General features: G+C 54.3%; 3 protein-coding genes across 6 annotated transcripts in view; 1 reads left to right on the top strand and 2 right to left on the bottom strand.

Annotated features, from left to right (window-relative positions):
- The first annotated feature begins 148 nt into the window (after window positions 1-148).
- SMIM22 (small integral membrane protein 22) lies at window positions 149-1,074 on the top strand. 3 transcript variants are annotated; one of them, XM_058710717.1, is made up of 4 exons: window positions 149-273; window positions 452-599; window positions 709-794; window positions 959-1,074. In XM_058710717.1, exons 2-4 carry the CDS (start codon window positions 467-469, stop codon window positions 998-1,000), a joined length of 261 nt encoding a protein of 86 aa, XP_058566700.1. In that variant the 5' UTR covers window positions 149-273; window positions 452-466; the 3' UTR covers window positions 1,001-1,074. The 3 variants fall into 3 exon arrangements, with proteins under 3 accessions (XP_058566700.1, XP_058566698.1, XP_058566699.1); XM_058710715.1 differs by having other exon boundaries at window positions 709-809; XM_058710716.1 differs by having other exon boundaries at window positions 181-273; window positions 455-599; window positions 709-809.
- A 350-nt stretch (window positions 1,075-1,424) lies between these two features.
- ROGDI (rogdi atypical leucine zipper) lies at window positions 1,425-8,039 on the bottom strand. Its single transcript, XM_058710714.1, has 11 exons — window positions 7,760-8,039; window positions 7,612-7,683; window positions 6,466-6,554; window positions 6,230-6,284; window positions 5,454-5,534; window positions 4,519-4,614; window positions 3,166-3,264; window positions 2,697-2,810; window positions 2,553-2,602; window positions 2,310-2,436; window positions 1,425-1,990 (listed from the first exon to the last, which is right to left on the bottom strand). Exons 1-11 carry the CDS (start codon window positions 7,802-7,804, stop codon window positions 1,949-1,951), a joined length of 870 nt encoding a protein of 289 aa, XP_058566697.1. The 5' UTR covers window positions 7,805-8,039; the 3' UTR covers window positions 1,425-1,948.
- Window positions 8,040-8,424: 385 nt separating this feature from the next.
- The window catches only part of GLYR1 (glyoxylate reductase 1 homolog), a 35,153-nt gene continuing 28,985 nt past the window's right edge, over window positions 8,425-14,592 (bottom strand). For both annotated transcript variants that reach the window (XM_058710711.1, XM_058710713.1), the window contains exon 16: window positions 8,425-10,606. In XM_058710711.1, the coding sequence (XP_058566694.1) occupies window positions 10,532-10,606 (75 nt within the window). In that variant the 3' untranslated portion in view covers window positions 8,425-10,531. The remainder of the gene's footprint in view (window positions 10,607-14,592) is intronic.

Genomic DNA, 14,592 nt, shown 5'->3' with positions numbered 1-14,592 from the left:
AACAGTGAAAAATCCCCGAGTGAAGAGGCTTACAGGCCCGTGGCGACCTTCCTGGGTCCCGCAGCACCTGCTCCTGTTGGGAAGCTGTAAGCACACCTGTTAGGGCACAGGCCCCACCCCCCTGGAGCCTAGCCGCCCCTAGGAAGGGTGGGGCTGGTTGCCAAGGTGCCAAGGCCTCAGGTAGCAGCTATCTTGGGTTGCGGATCCGGAAGCAGGAAGTAGCCTGTGTTCTCGGGACCTGGCAACTGGCTGACTGGGGGAGCCTGGAGGCTGGTAAGAGTCTGGGCGCGGAGTTGTTGGGGGCGGGGGGCGGGGGGTGGTGGGAGGGGACCAGGCAGGGGTTTGGGGGTGTTGGTGTGGGAGGGGGCAGGGGCAGGGGCAGGGCAGGGGCTGGGCTATGAGAGGTCTGGCTGAGTTCTGAGGCAGCCCCTTGGGGGCTGGTGGTACCCAGAAGGCTGGAGCTGAGATGGCCTTGGCAGAAGACCTGGAGAAGGAGCTGGAGACCACGGCCCAGGAAGTGCTGGGGAAACTGAGGAGCGGTCAGCTGTTCCAGTCCAGGTGGGACACTGCTGCCTTCATCATCTTTCTCATCTTCCTTGGTGAGTGTGGCCTTGGCCTTTGCCCCGCCCTCCCCCCCGCACCTCCTGACCCAGACGTGGCCAGGACCCTCTCTGGACACCTGTCACCGCCCCCCCCCCCCCCCCCCAGGCACTGTGTTGCTGCTGCTGCTGCTTGTTTGCACCCACTGCTGCTGCTATAGCTGCTGCAGCCGCCGCACCTCCAGATCCCAGAAGGTGAGCCCCGATCAGGTGAGCCCCACTGGCCTCCTGGGCTGGGCAGGTGCGAGGGGCAGCCTGGAAGTGCACTGGGGAGATGAGGGTGCTGGGCCTCCTGTGGACAGGGGGCAGGCAGGGGACACATGAGTGAAGCCCAGCTGATTCCTGTGCCTCTCTTGTAGGAACACCGCAGGGGTGTGGATAACTTGGCCCTGGAACCTTAACACACCGAGCCCCCCCAGCCCCTCTGCCCATGTGTCCTGCTGGGCAACAGGAACAATGCCTTGTTTGTCCAGAACCTGAGTCTGGAGTGTGTTCTGAGCCTCCCGTCAGGGGGTGGGCAGTTGGGAACTCACTGCTTTATCCAGATGCCCACCTGCTCCCTTACAGCTTTCAGCCTACACGACGGCCACCAGACCCTGAGTCACCAGCAACTGCCCATGGGAGGGGAAGCTGGGGCCCAACTCAGGGGCCGGAACCCCCAGGCAGAACCCTTGTTCCCATCCCACTCAGCCCCTTGGCAGCCCGGAGGACCCCCTCAAAGGTGGTGTGGGGAGGCCAAGGGCTCAGTCACTGGGTACCCCACTCAGGTCCTGAGTATCAGGGATCCCCAGCCTGGTCCTCACTCAGACAGACAGATGCTCCAGGTAAAGTCGGGTGATCTTTATTTCCTAGAGGCCTTGTCAGGGATGCTGAGCAAACGCATTCTAGGACACCACAGCTCACGGTGGGTGGCTTCTGTCTGCTCTCCTAACTCACAGCTTAGGGTCACCACCCACTCCTCACCCTCCATGGAGGGGGTGTGCGTGGCTACCCTTCACCATCCAAGGGCAGCTCAGAAAGCAGAAAAAGGAGGCGGAAGGAGAGCCCTGGGGTTGGCCCCACCCAGAGTCCAAAGGTTTCTGCCTGCAGGGAGGGAGGGTTTGGAATGTGGGCCACATCTCTGCTCCGCCTTCCTGACCACCCCCCTCTGCAAAATGAAAAGCAAGCCTTCGTCCCTTCTTTTCAGTGATTCCAGTGTTCATTTCCATCTGTGCAAATATGATGGGCAGGATGGGGTAAAGACGAAAATAAATAGCCCATGCTGCCCGGCTCTGGCCAACACTCCAAGAGCGGATAGATGAGAGGGACAAGGGCCATTTCCCAGGTGGACAGACTCTTGGGGGTTCTGTTCAGAAAGGCCTGTAGCTCCAGTAGCTGGAGAACACGGAGATCTGGAGAGGGAGAGAGGTGGGGGGACATGGTGAGTGCTGGTGCTAGGGAGCCTCCCTTGCTGTACCCTGTGACCCGGGTGAGACTTCAAGGTCATCCAAGGGCAATTTGTTAGGGAGAGTGTACTGTTGCTCGGCAACGTCGTGGCCCATCTGCTGGGTGTGTGTGGAGGGTACGACGGAGATTTGGGGGTGCTTTGGAGGTATGACCAGAGCCCTTAGGATCCCCCCAAAATGAAAAGGCTTAGCAGCCTGCCACCTGGCTGGCCCAATGTGTCTGAGAGGGAGGCCCACCCCGACCCCACAGTCCCCCGTGGCCCACCTTATCCTTGAGCTGCTGGCAGAGCTGCAGGGAGACCGTGAAGAAGACTAGGGCATCGTTGAGCCATGGGATCACACACTCCACCTTGTGCACATGGCTCACCTCCAGACGCTGGGAGCCCCACTCGCTGTGGGGAGAGGGGAGGGTCTCCCCTGGGCGGGGGGTGCTGACCAGCCTGGCCCCCCCAGGCCCCAAGGTGCAAAGGGTTGGGGAGGGCAGGGTGCTCCCCGGCAGCATACTTACAACATGGCCCCAGGGCTGTGGAGCACGGCGCCTCCAGCTGGGCGGAAGTTCTAGGAAAGAAGGGGACCAGACCCGGTCAGGCCCTGGAGGCTGGTCAGGCCCTGGAGGCTGCCAGGCACGTGGGGGCGGGTGGGGTTCCCTCACCTTGGTGGAGTTGGGCTGCAGGGCGTGCAGCTGGTACACGGTGAGGCAGAGCTTGTTGAGGTTGATGTACACATTGACTAGTAGGTCAGAGGGCAGGGCAGGGGCGAACATCCGCTGGGGACGAGCACCGGGCAAGCAGGTCGGATGAGGGTTGCGCAGGCGCAGGCCTCCCAGAACCACCTGGGCAACCCCATTCCCCAACCCAGGCACTGGGGCTTCTAGACTTTTCCGAGGTGTCCTGGGTGGCTTTCTGCACCAGGCTTGAGAAGCACTGATGCAGACTAGGAGCATTTGGGGGACGCAGGGTGGAAGCCAAGGACCTTGTCCCAGAAAACTGCATAGACAGAGGACTCAGACAGCAGTTCGGGGTTTCCGGGGCCCCTTCACACCCGTGTCCCTCCCAGGGGCAAGCTGGGCTCCTCAGTGGGGATTCCCTCTCCTGGAGCAGGGGCTGGACTAAGGTACTGACCGTGAGGCCACTGGCAGCGATCTCAGGCAGAGTAAGGGTAGCCGGGGTGGTGAGCCGGTTGCGGGCTCTGGTCAGCTGCAGCATCACAGCGTCCATCAGCTGTGGGCAGGGGGCTGGTCAGAGCTGCTTCGAGGGCAGCCCCTGCCCTCCCACATCAGAGCGTGACAAAGTCATGGAAGCTCCCAGCTCCTGCCCTGGGTGCTCACGGTCTCAAGGCCTGAACCCCTGCTGTGTGGGGCTTGTTAAAGGTGCAGGTACTGGGGTTCCAGCTGAGGGTGGGGGTAGGACTTCTGCAGTGGTGACCACCTATCCAGCAGGTTCTACTGCATGGGATCTTGGGTGCTGGTCCAGTGGGGAATGGAACATGGGAGATCCTGAGCGTCAGTCTCAGGGGCATGAGGGCTTTGTGGATGGGGGTACAGGCAATGAAGGAGCTTAGAAGAAGGGGCCTGAATCCAGCTTGGGTGCAAGGAGCCAGGGACAGTGATGGCACGGCTAGGTTCAGGTCTTAGCCTGGGGTACCAGCCCCATTTTCACAGTTGAGGAAAGAGAAGGTCCCAAGTGCTAAGGTCACATGGCTAGTGAACAGTGGAACCATCTGGAACTCATCCTTTTCCTTTGCCATAACTAAAACTCTTGCTTGGACTCCTCAGAGCCCCAACTTCCACTGCTTCCAGCTATTGCCATGGGCATGGGGGTGACCTTGCTTCCAGGAAAGGCAAATCTGGGTGGAGGCATGGGGACTACACCCCCTGTCCCCAGCGTGGTCACAGTTCTGGGAAGGACCTTAGGCCATTAGTTGTAAGTTTTCATATGAGGACACAGAGGTCCAAAGAAGGAAAGTGAATCACCTGAAGACACATAGCAAATCAGGGACAGAGTTTAAGCATGAGTTTGGGGCATATGAGCGCAGCTGGTCCCTGCAAACCATGTGGATTCCCTTTGCTAATTATAAGAGTTCCTCTAGTGCTAGTCATGTGACTACTAGCATCTACTAGTAGTAGCTGAGCACTTCCTGAGCATTTGCTAGAGGCTACTTTACCTGCATCATCACAACTGGTCGTCACTTCAGCGAGTCCCCCCTCTATAGGTGAGGCTATTGAGGCATAGAATGACTAAGAAATTAACCTGAGATTGCACAGCTTACAGCGGAGGCCCTGGAATCAGAATCTCAATCTGAGTCTGGAACCTGGGATATGAATCATTTGACTGTAGCTGGATGGACACGGGTGCGTTGAGAGGTGATGGGTGGGCCATCAGCTGCGCCTGAGGATGTGGGGGCAGAATTCTCCAGGGGCCTGGTCAGGGCCAGGGGGAGGGAACCTATTTCTCCTGTCCCTTCTGGCAGCTCACCTTGAGGACCTCTGCTCCCGTCCTGAACTGGTAGCTTTCATCCCGGTTGGCAAGGAGGTAAATGGCTTGGCTTACATGGTTCCTGGCATCCTGGATCTGAAAACAGTGCCCATCGGGAGGTCAGCGGGCTGGGCCTCAAGAGGAAGAGATGCCAACTTCATCTCTCGGTGGGCAGTTCCTGCCCCAGTCATCACGATGAGGGGCCATTCTCCTTGGAGGGGTGGGGTGGGAACCGCCTGCCTGCCCTCTCCCCACCGGCTGCCAGCTCCGTGTCCTCTGAATGCCAGGTCCTGGCTGGGTGTTGGGCACATGGCAAGGCTGTGGCAGGCCTGCTGTCACATAGCTCACCTTTTAAAGGAGGGCAGGCGATCGCAGAGTAAAGGCCTAAGATAAAAAGACTGACTTGCACAAGGAAAGAGGGTGACTCTGCAGGATGGGGGAGGGGGAGCCTCTTTTGATGGATGGAGGTCAAGGGAGGCCCCAGGGAAGTGATTCTTGAGGATCACCCAAGTGACAAGAAAAGCAGAGAGCCGAGCATGGGCAAAGGCCCTGAGGTGGAGACCAGCTGGTGTCCAGTGAGAGGGGAAGGGGCTTGGGTCAATCCAATCACACAGGAGCTTGTAGGGAACATGGACTCTGTCTCCAGGAGCCATCAGAAGCCCCCTGGAGGCTCTGGGAAGGGGAGTTCCTGGCTCCAGAGGACCCCAGTGGTTCCTGCTGGGGCCCAGGGGCCTACAGACAGGTTTTCCACCTCCTTCAAGGCTAGGCTCTGGAGCCCCAGGCACTGCCTGCCCCAGCTCTGCTACTAGGAAACACCCTTCCAGGCTTGCTCCGGCTTCAAATCCCCATGGCCAGCCTGGAGCCCTCAGTGCCTCTCAGGCCTGCCCCTGCCTGCCCTTGTGGCCTGAGCCCCAGTAGGGGAAGAGCCCAACTACCTGCTGCAGCTTCCACTGCTTGTCTTCTCGGAAGGCGAAGTGCAGCAGCTGGTTGTTCCGGGGTATCTTCAGGTTCACATCCTGACGGGCAAGAGTGGATAAGCAGAAGGATGACACCCTCCTGCTTTTGGCCACCCTGAGCCCTTGAGCAGGGGGCCAGAAATGGGGTGTGTGGGGTGGTTCGGGCCCCCGTCATTCCACAGGGCAGAAGGTCTCCCAGCACAGTGGCCATTTGGAGTGTGAACAGGGAGGTCAGGAAACAGGAACTCGGGCCCAAGAGGAACCACAAAGAAATGAAAGGGAAAACAGAAAGGGGAAGGTGGCCTCAGCCAGGAGTAGCTGTGACTGTGGGCAAAAGGGAACACGGGTACGGGCCAATGGACTGAGCACCCACCCACTACTGGAGGAGAGGCACCTTCCCCCACATCTTGGTGCCTGGCACCAACGGAGCTCAGATGCTGGCCGATTTCACTTTGAATTGGGGCCAGCTTAATCCCGCTGCTGCCCACGCTTCACTGGGCCCAGACTCAGGGCTGGGCCGTGTGCAAACATCTCCCTTCGGCACCTCACACAGAAGCCACATGCCAATTCCATGAGGAGGCTGCTGGGGGGTGGGGGGAGTATTTTACAAGGGAGAAAACTGAGGCCCAGAGAGGTCAAGGATCCTGCCCAGGGTCACACAGCCAACTGGTGGCAGAGCCAGCAGGAGGCTCCCATACTCTTTCCCGCTGGATCCTCCAGCAACAGAGAAAGGGGAGAGGGGCTGGGGGACTCACCGCCTGGCTCAGCGCGTCCCCTTGCAGAGTCAGCACGCCTTTCACCTGGTCTGTGCTGCAACACGTGGGGGTCAGAGCAGTGCCTGTGGCTGCCCTCTCCCACCACCTGGCCCTCCCGGCAGCTTGCCCCTGGCTGTCCCGCTGGGCCTTGGCTATGAAGCCTCTCCTGGAGGGATCCTAGGTGTCCCCCTCACAAGCAGCTTCATCGCCCTCATTTCTGCTCAGCCCCTGCTCACCTACAGCTGCCAAGGATGAAGTTCTCCTGCTTGGCAGGACCCTCCGTGCCGGTGCCAGAGCAGGGCAGAGTGAAGCGGAGAGAGGCTTCCTGGAAGGGCAGAGGGGATTAGGGTAAAGTTCATCCAATCCAGTTCAACGGTCTTTCCAGAAGCCCCATTTCCTAGGTTGGCCAGGGGAGGGTCAAGTGGGTTGGTCTCACCGGAGCACCTTATCCAAGCCTCCAGGGCACCTTCCCATTTCTCAGGCCTTTCCGCCCTCACCTGGGTTTCAGGTCCTACCAGAGTGGATGGATAGCTGTTCCTTCCACATTCCCCAGAAACTTGCCTCAAGCCCAACTCCAGGATATAGAACAGAGAGATGGCCTCCTGGCTTGGTTAAGATGCTTGGTTTGGAGGATATTATGCTAAGTGAAATTAGTCAGAGAAAGACAAATATCATATGACTTCACTCATATGAGGACTTTAAGAGACAAAACAGATGAACATAAGGGAAGAGAAACAAAACTAATATAAAAACAGGGAGGGGGACAAAGCATAAGAGACTCATAAATATGTAGAATGAACAGAGGGTTACTGGAGGGGTTGTGGGAGGGGGGATGGGCTAAATGGGTAAGGGGCATTAAGGAATCTACTCCTGAAATTATTGTTGCACTATATGCTAACTTGGATGTAAATTTAAAAAAAAAAAGGGAAAAAAAAGACGCTTGGGTGTGGGGACAGAGTCAGAAAATGTTAGTAGTCATGACAACTCGCAATTTCTGCCCTACCAGGCAATGTCTGGACATTTCTGTGAGTTGACTTATTTCACAATAGCCCTGTGAGGCTGGTACTGCAATCTTTTTGCGAAAGGGAGCCCCCCCAGATGTTGAGTATGATGCTGGAGACCTTGAGATAACAGCTTCAATGGAAGCCTTCCTTGACCCCGACTCCCCGCCCGGGAGCTCATTCCACGCCCGACGCACTGCGCTCACACAGCTGCCTGTGATTAAGTGGACAATCATGCGTTGGTACCCCGACTGGACTCCCAGTCCCCCGAGGCAGGGGCTGGTCTGCACACCGCGCATCGCGCCCACAGGAGGCGCTCGGAAGGCAGGGGCATCGGCCCGGGAAAGAGCCGCTGCTGGGCCGGCCTGCCAGGCGCCTTACCTTGAGGATGTCTTGCAGCTGCCTGAGGACGGCGTGCACCTCGTCGTGGAGCAGCCAGCGGAACTCCTCCTCCTGCGGGCACAGGCCGACTGTCAGCCTCCCGGGCCCACCGCCCCCGGCTCCACCCTGCCCTGGCCGCGCGCCTCACCAACACCGCTCGCTCCGCCGCCGTCGCTGCCATCGCGGTCGCCATCGCCGCCGCTCGCCGCCCAGCGACCGTCAGGCACCCGCCGTCAGCTCGAGGCTCGGTGCACCGGCCGTCAGTGCGCTAGCAGCACCCGGGCCCACCCCCGCTGCCGATTGGCCGCACGCGCGTCCGCCCCGCCCCCGGGCCGCCTCTCCCGCCGCCGACCGGCCGAGCTGCGCCCCGAATCGAGGCTGGCGGCTGCGCGAACCCGCCTGCTCCGGCTCTCCCAGGCTGCCGCTGGCACCCACCGACAGCGCTCTGCGCTCGGGCGCCGCGTCCACCGCCGCTCTGCCGCTGGAGCTCTTCGGCCACTTGTCCCGCCCCTCCCCGGCCCTGATAGGGCGCCCTGCTCCGCTTGCGCACACTGATTGGCCAGAGGGATGGTTTGCTCTCGCCGCGCCCGGCGATTGGCCGGCGTGGCAGCCTGTTCCTGCTCGGCCTCGCCCTCCTCCCGCGGAGTTCGCGAGTTCCGTTGGTCCAGGAGGAACCAGCCGGATAACCAGGCAGTCACGGCGCAGTCCCGGCGCGAGGGCTGCGGGGCTGCTCTCGTGCTCCCGGCCCTCCTCCCTCCACCACACAGCGCTCTGGGTCTGGGCACAGGCCACTGCCGAGGTAATCAGTCACAGTTGTGTTACCAAGAAACGTTTTATTTTGCTTGCAGTAGCTTTTTTTGTTAATTGCACAAAATCATGTTTTGTTTTTGCCATTTAAACATCACACAATCCTATTCTGAAAGACAAATGCTCATTAAAAACAAAGCAAAAATAAAAATTCACAACCTTAATTACCTAGAAGATTTGTCATTTAAAGTAGGTTTAAAGGGGAAAAAAAAGGGATGGTGGAAGAGGGGCTTTCTTACAAGCTTTTTCACAAGTGTCACATTTTCTTCTAAAAGGGAAGGATTTCAAAACAAAGGTGAAATAGCTTAAACAGAAATAGTCATAAAAAGAAACTTTACAGAATTGTCAACAATATTAAGACAACATTGACTAACCAGTTTCATTACAGCATCTTCCCCCACCCCCACCCTCCCACCCCCAACCCCGAGTGTCCGGCTAGGACTAGAACAGGCTTTGTGTTCAGACAGAAAAGAATTCCAAATCCCAGTGAAATTATGCCAAAAACCCGCAGGCATCTTCCCTGCCCTCCCCCCTATGTCTTCTGAGATCCCCTAGCCTGGGTTCTATCAGTGGAAAAGGGCCAAATTTGTGAGGGGGAGGGGCCCACACCAGTGTGGTCTCCTCATTATATATATTCACTAGAAATGCTGACCTGCAAAGTATAACTTTGGAAAATTCAACCCATATAGAGGGAGAGAACATGGACATCCTTTGGGTGACTTCTCCTTGTTTTTACACATCACAAGTCCCTCTGGTCCCCTATCCAAGGAGAAATGTTAGGGTCTCAAAGATGTCTTAGATCTACCTCTTCGGGTCAGTTAGTTCAGGTTGGGTCAGGTTCAGTTCTCTTCCCTCCCAAAAGACCCTGGGGCCCTGGAAGCATTGAAGGCTATGCTTCTGGCTGAAGTGAAGACGCTCGATCCTGTTTCAAGAGAGCTGAGCCTAAGAAATGGCCATCGTTGGTCAGGCTGGGTTTGGGCCAAAGAAGGGACAGAAACACTGTCTCCATGGGAAGAAGAGGAGGAAGGGAGAATGAAAAGGTAGGCAGGTGGGGAACATGTGGAGGAGCAGGTTGGAGAGGATGGGACTGCTGTGAGGGGACCCAGTCAGAGTGGCTCCAGGTGGAGTCTGCAGCATAACGGAAACAGGAAGGAACCCCACTCTCCTCCCTCTTTGCTCCTCCCTGGTGGCCCTCAGGATCCCCTTCCCAAGGGCTGGAATGCAAATCCAAATACTAAGGGCCTGGTGAGGAGTGAGCTCCCCCTACACCAAAGTGAGGAAGTCTGATCCCAGCCCAGGGCTCTGCAGTGATGGTGACTTCTGGGACAGGTGCTCAAGAGCGGCGAGGAGAGCAGGCTTCTGTGAGGCTCACCTAACGTGCTGGCGATTTGCTGCTCTCCCTGGAGAGCCAGAGCCCTGTGTTCGCTCAACTTTGCCAATCTCTTTTCAGTTCACAAAGGCATTTACGGAGAGTTGGTTGCACATTGGTAGCTTAAATATGACAATCCTCATCAGCTGGTCACCTGAGGTTGGAGGGCCCATGGGGACCCTCTGTTTGGAGTCGGTGCTGGCTCATCTTGACCCAGAGCCTCTCTCTCACATGGGGGATCCAGTGGGGGGACGTGGACGTAACCACAGCCTCTTTGCTCTGAGGGACGGCAGCAGTGGGAAGGCTTCCAGTTCTCACTGCTGATTCTAGTTCCTCTACTGGAAAGGGTCTGAGATAAGACAAGCTCAGGAGGAAAAAAAAGCCAGGCAGCAGTTTCTGGGCAGCTTCTATCCTGGGGTGAGAGCCAGTGTGTGGTGTGTAGGGGTGTGTGTGTGTGTGTGTGTGTGTGTGTGTGTGTGTGTGAACACACAGCCACCTAGTCCGGGGCCAGTGCCCAGCTCAAGAGCTTTCCCAAAGGCCAATCCTGCTGACACCCCTCCCCTCCCCAGGACCTCCAGGGGAGGGGTGACGCTGTGTGCTGTGCTGATGGCAAGTCTCAAAGTCTGTAGAAAAGGAGATGGAGATAGGTGGACTGGTCCAGAGCTAAGTCCCAGGACCCCAACCCCATGTGAGGAGGAGGGGCCAGAGGGAAGACTTGGGGGGCAGGGATGGGGTATCGAGGGCTTAGTGTATATAGGCTCGGTACACGGCAGACATGTCGTTGTCAGACTGGTCCAGTGCCTTGGCTCTTTTGTACACCTGGAAAAAAAAGGAGATAGGCTCACACTCTGTCCACAGAGCTGACTTAAAAACACAATCTGCTTCCTGGAGGCAGTTCTAGATGTGGTCAGGCAGGCAGGCGGCAGGCAGCCTTTGGAGTCCAGGCTATCTAGGTACAACTCCTGGCCAACCCCCACACTGATTTTTTTTTTTTAAATAAAAAAATGTTTATCTATTTTTGAGAGACAGTGTAAGCAGGGGAGGGGCAGAGAGAGGGGGACAGAGGATCTGAAGGGTGCTCTGTGCGGACAGCAGAGAGCCCTACGCGGGGCTAGAGTTCATGAGCTGTGAGATCAGGACCTGCGCTAAAGCTGGGCGCTTAAACGACTGAGCCACCCAGGCCCAGGCACTGATCCGTCACCACTACTACTTGATGTCATGGAGAAGGTGACAAGGTTTTATCATGAGGTTTAAAGGGACTGAGGAGGTAAAGTGCTTAGAGCATTGTTAGCAATTATAATCACGTCCCTTCCTACCTCCAGGGTCTTCCTGTGTTATGCTCTGGGCCGCTATCCTCGTCCTTCCCTCTGCGTGGGATGCTTTTCCCTCAGCACAGCTGGCCCCTTCCCAGTCAGCTCCGAGGCCTCTCCCGAGCAGCCTGAGACAGTGGCCGCACCGCTTCACTCACTCTGCTGTATTTTACTCATACTTCTGACCTTTACAGACTCTTGTTCAAATACTTATCTGCCTGTCTTGTGCCTCCTTCCATTAAAATGTAAGCGCCACAAGGGAGGGAACGGGCTGCTCCTGAACACGTCCCCAGAGCCTAGAATAGTGCCTGGCAATCAACAGCCACTCCAGAGACACCAGGTGAATATTATGAACGAGTGTGAAGAGAATGAAAAAGCCATTCGACACAGGCAGTATGGCATCCAGGCACACTGAGGAAATGCAGTTGAACACAAGGTTCCCCCATACAAGCTGCATTTTTGTCTTTTTGCAAACACAGTCCAGCTGAAGCCACCATAGTTGAGTGTCCATTACAGCTCAGGTGTAGCTGTCAACTCAACACGAAGGCTCCATAAGACCTTTTCAGATACAAGAAAACCAATCATTGCCAGCAAACCTGCACTACAGGGAATGCTAAAGCAAGTTCTTCCGGCTGAAAGGAAATAATCCCAGAGAGAAATTCAATTCTTTAGAAAAGAATGAAGAGCCCTGGAAATGGTAAATAAGAGAAATATACAATTATTTTCTCTCTTCGTTAAAATAAAATACATAAGACTACTTAAAACATTCCAACGTTGACCGTATGTTTAAAACAAAGGCAGATATAACCCAGAGGACATCTGTACCCTAAAGCAGGGGTTCTCAACCAGGGATTATTTTGCCCCCACTGGACATTTGGCAACGTCTACAGACATTGTGTCAACTGAGGGGGTGTTGCTGGCCTCCAGTGGGTATAGGACAGGGATGCTGCTAAACATCCTGTAAGCACAGGATGGCTCCCACAGCAAAATGTCATTGTGCCCAGGTTGAGAAACCCTGCCTTAAAGGAGGAGGTGGAGGGGGAGGGAAATGGAAATGTATCTATGTTGTATGTGAAGAGGTACAAGATTAACTCTAAGTAGACGGTGAAATTTAAGGATATTGCATATTCTTGCATATTGATATCCCTAGAGCAAAGATAAAACAGAAACAATGCGTCATTAAGAAGACAGTAGGTAAAATGGAATTCTAAAAAATATTCAAATAATCCAAAAGGCAGTAAAATAGGAAGGACAGTCAAAAGCCAGAAGAGACAAGCAGCAATCAAATGATAAAACGGTAGCTCCAAATCTGACCATACATTAACAGACTTTAAGAAAAGGACTAAATGTTACTGGACTAGTTAACCTTAAGATCCTGAACAGTAAGCACCAGTGAGGAGCCTAAATTCACACCATCCAAATGGCCAGATTAGCACCACGTTCCATTGAGAAATTAACTAAAATATTTGTTTTCAAGCCAACAAATCCTGTAGACTCAGGGCAGAGGCAAGTCAGAAATCACCTCACAGAGAAACCTGCCAACACAAACCACACATAGAACCCTTTAGAACTGACTTCAGTTAAAGACAAGCTTGTTGACAAAAAAAATTATACAAAATACAAAAATAAGTCCGCTGCTAAGAGAGAAGCCAAGATAAAACAAACATGAGTAACCCGAAATTGTACTGCAACCTGAAAAAGTGAAGTAAGTACTCTGGCATGTTCAGGCAGAAAACACAGAATTCAGGGACAGAAGATTACAGATTATGAAAAGGTAGGTCTGAAAAGAGCAGAACCGTGTTTCTTTTTTCCTTTTTTTAAATGTTTATTTATTTTTGACAGAGAGACAGAGAGACAGAGAGAGAGAGAGAGAAACAGAGCATGAGTGGGGGAGGGGCAGAGAGAGAGGGAGACACAGAATGGGAAGCAGGCTCCAGGCTCCGAGCTGTCGGCACAGAGCCTGACACGGGGCTTGAACTCACAGACCGTGAGATCATGACCTGAGCTGAAGTCAGACGCTCAACCGACTGAGCCACCCAGGCGCCCCAGAACCGTGTTTCTTTACTTCTTCGCTGGAACAAGCCACTGGAGACTTCTATTTAACTTGAGTGATGCATATCCTTTTTTTAGCACTTGGAAGATACAGCTTCTAAAATAAATGAATTTATGTGTTTTACACAAAATGTAGAGTTTTGTTTTTTGTTTTTTTAAATGTTTGTTTATTTTTGAGAGAGCACATGTGCTTGGGGAAGGGGCAGAGAGAGAGGGAGACAGAGAATCCGGAGCAGGATCTGAGCTGTCAGCAGAGAGACCAACGTGGGGCTTGAACTCACAAAGTGGGAGATCATGACCTGAGCCAAGTCAGATGCTTAACCAACTGAACTACCTGGCGCGCTACAAATGTAGTTTTTTATTGTAGCTCTACAGTAAAGAAATAGTGCTCAGCTTTTTTAAGGCTACACTTCCAAACAGCTTTTCAAAAAGTGCATGTGTAGGTGCTTAATAAAGTTGTCATTCAAAAAAATGTAAATGACCAAACACCCCAATTAATAGGCAGAATCTTTCAGAATGGGTAAAAATCCAAGCTCCAGGGGCGCCTGGGTGGCGCAGTCGGTTAAGCGTCCGACTTCAACCAGGTCACGATCTCGCGGTCCGTGAGTTCGAGCCCCGCGTCGGGCTCTGGGCTGATGGCTCGGAGCCTGGAGCCTGTTTCCGATTCTGTGTCTCCCTCTCTCTCTGCCCCTCCCCCGTTCATGCTCTGTCTCTCTCTGTCCCAAAAATAAATAAAAAACGTTGAAAAAAAAATTAAAAAAAAAAAAAAAATCCAAGCTCCAATGACAGACTGTATACAAAAGATACAGTATAAAAACACAAACTGAAAGCAAATGAATGGAAAAAAATGTACAATGGGGCACCTGGGTGGCTCAGTTTGGTTAAGCGTTTGACTCTTGATTTCAGCTCAGGTCATATTTAATGATTCGTGAGTTTAAGGCTCACATTGGGCTCTGCGCTGACAGAGTGGAGCCTGCTTGGGATTCTGTCTCCCTCTCTCTCTGCCCCTCCCCTGGCGCGCGCGCGCTCTCTCTCTCTCTCTCTCTCAAAAATAAATAAATATGAAAAAAAATATAAAAACAATAGCACCTATAGTAAAACTGGGCAATAGGCTTCAAGACAAAGACCAGAAAGCGACATTTTATAAAAACAGAAGGGCAAACTCATAAGGAAGATGTGGCCATCATAAATGCTAAGAGTTTCAAAATTACAGGAGTTTCAAAGATAATAGACAAAATCAAAGGGAAAAACAGACAATCCCACAATCACAGTTAGAGATTTTAAGATCTTTCAGCAACTGAAAGAACCAGAGAGGGGCGCCTGGGTGGCGCAGTCGGTTAAGCGGCCGACTTCAGCCAGGTCACGATCTCGCGTCTGTGAGTTCGAGCCCCGCGTCGGGCTCTGTGCTGACAGCTCGGAGCCTGGAGCCTGTTTCCAATTCTG

This window comes from Neofelis nebulosa, chromosome 18, assembly GCF_028018385.1.
Source record: "Neofelis nebulosa isolate mNeoNeb1 chromosome 18, mNeoNeb1.pri, whole genome shotgun sequence".
NCBI classification, from domain to species: Eukaryota; Metazoa; Chordata; class Mammalia; order Carnivora; family Felidae; genus Neofelis; species Neofelis nebulosa.
This window is presented reverse-complemented; position numbering and strand designations above follow the sequence as displayed.